Below are 2,018 nucleotides of genomic sequence, written 5' to 3' on the forward strand. Positions count from 1 at the left end.
ATTCGGATTCCAAAAACGAATACGGCCACGCTATCCACTTGCACGAGCTTCATTATCACAATCTCGTTTTGAAGTCAGTATTCAATAAAACAACAATTCATTATTACTATTCAATCAATCAATGACTTTCATATCAGTCACTTGTAATCGTAAAATATTTGTAACATCATCCCCTTTTTTGGCAGAAGTAGCCAACTGTTGTCGAAGATATTTACGTTCGTTGCTATAAAATTAATTATAAAGTAAAAAAAAACAAATAAACTTCAGAATTTTCCAAATTTAATTACTCAATGCTTTTAAAGTGTTCTTGCTTTTCCTTGTCAAAGTCTTCCATTTGCTTTTGCAAATCTCTTTTCGCTGCTTCAAGTGCATTAGTATCCTGCAAAACAGCATAAAATGCATGTAAACGTAGAAAAATTAAATTTTTTAAATTCTTTCAAAAAAACAATACCTTAGCCAATTTCGCTTGAACACGCTCAATACCTTTAGCGTCACCTTCTAGTTGAGTGATCATTTTTTCCAATCGCTTTTGCATTTCGGAACTTTGACTGACGCTTGATGATGTCGAAAGAGTGGAAGTATCGTGCACACCTTTGAATGCTTCTTCACGAACAGTAGGAGCCTATCATGTATAAAATTGCAAAACTGCTTCACATTGCATTTTTGGAATTTTGTATCATTAAAAAAATGAAGTTATTTTCTACCAATCAAAAATAAATTTATTTCTATTTATTTACTAATACTAATGCAAAAAGTTAGTTATCTTTGATCAAATGCTTCAAATTAAAAATACTCATTGCTAGTAGTGTTTAACTTACATCATGTCGCAAAGCTGGACCTGCTGAAGCTACAGCAGAAAATTTTCTTCCAGGTCGGTTTAACATTTCAAAAACTGAAGTGGCAACCGACTGGTCATTCGATGTGTAGCCATTGTTCGCATCTAGAATCACTCCATTAATCAACAATTTATTCAAGACAGTCATGCAACATACCAACTCTGGGTGTTATGCTGTCTACGGTGGCAGTCAGTGGTGGAACGATTTCCGCTTTGGAAGTGGGTATTACAAAATCCGGAGATGTTGAATGTGTATGTTCATCATTTGAAACTGGCTTTCCATCGACACTAATTACCGCTGGAGAATCAGAGTGCAATTTCGCCGCAACGTTCGTAGTATGTGCTTAAAAACAATAATGAATTAAAACTGCTTAACTATTCATTCACAACTAACCTGAATCTCCAATTTCTGGACTTGAAAAGTTGCACTGAAATAGAAAAAAAAAGAACTTAAAAGTAACAAACATAATACATTCATACAAAAATGTTTTATTTCACGAATCCCCCACATATGCTTTCTAAATTCATCTTTCATATGAAAAAATATGAAAATGGAGATAAACAATTCAAGCTACAACTAAACACATCCAAAGTAAATTATCATTAAAAAAACATACTTGAATAAAAAATAAGATGCTAGCCAACGGCAGAACAGTTTTAGAAAATACCAACTTTAACTAACTGTTATCGCAAACAAAATTTTTATTCCATATTTAATCATAACTACAAAGTTAACATATTTTAAAAAATCAACTTTGTGTCATTAAAAAATTTCATTTAAAAGTTTCAATAAAAATCATATATATTTTTTCACATAAAATGGAAAATTAATTCTGCCTTTAAAATTAAATGCGCACAAAAATTATCTTAATTTAAAATCACTTACAACAGCATTCAATAGTCGTTGGTAAGATTCGGTATCGTTTAGCGAAAGTTCTTGTGCAAACTTTTCAAAGATTTCAAAATGACGCATTTCCATATTTTCAATCTGAAACTCCGCAAATCTTAACATAAACTGAATAACTGAAAATAAGAACTGTCCATCATACTTCGCTTCTTTGACTATAGTTAAAGCGACTGCTGTCAGCACTCAGTGACTGATTTTGCTGAATATTAAAATTTAACGACAAGCTTCATCTACAAACATAACAAGTGAATTATTCAACGAAGAAAAATAAAAAAA

General features: G+C 31.5%; 1 protein-coding gene across 1 annotated transcript; it reads right to left on the reverse strand.

Annotated features, from left to right (window-relative positions):
• Positions 1 to 283: 283 nt before the first annotated feature.
• On the reverse strand, positions 284 to 1,814 carry Tsp_13520 (conserved hypothetical protein). The gene is made up of 6 exons (XM_003366746.1): positions 1,722 to 1,814; positions 1,230 to 1,263; positions 993 to 1,178; positions 819 to 940; positions 452 to 622; positions 284 to 379 (listed from the first exon to the last, which is right to left on the reverse strand). The coding sequence occupies exons 1-6, from the start codon at positions 1,812 to 1,814 to the stop codon at positions 284 to 286; spliced, it is 702 nt and encodes a 233-aa protein (XP_003366794.1).
• Between the last annotated feature and the right edge of the window lie 204 nt (positions 1,815 to 2,018).

Source organism: Trichinella spiralis (genome assembly GCF_000181795.1).
Source record: "Trichinella spiralis strain ISS 195 chromosome Unknown Scfld5480, whole genome shotgun sequence".
Classification (NCBI taxonomy): Eukaryota; Metazoa; Nematoda; class Enoplea; order Trichinellida; family Trichinellidae; genus Trichinella; species Trichinella spiralis.

Bases quoted from the DNA above. Each gene is read 5' to 3' on its own strand.
- Tsp_13520 (XM_003366746.1), bottom strand. From the start codon at position 1,814: ATGGAAATGCGTCATTTTGAAATCTTTGAAAAGTTTGCACAAGAACTT. The intron at 1,179-1,229 runs GTTAGTTGTGAA...ATTGTTTTTAAG, and splicing joins TCCAGAAATTGGAGATTCAG to CACATACTACGAACGTTGCG. The intron at 941-992 runs GTATGTTGCATG...GAGTGATTCTAG, and splicing joins CAGCATAACACCCAGAGTTG to ATGCGAACAATGGCTACACA.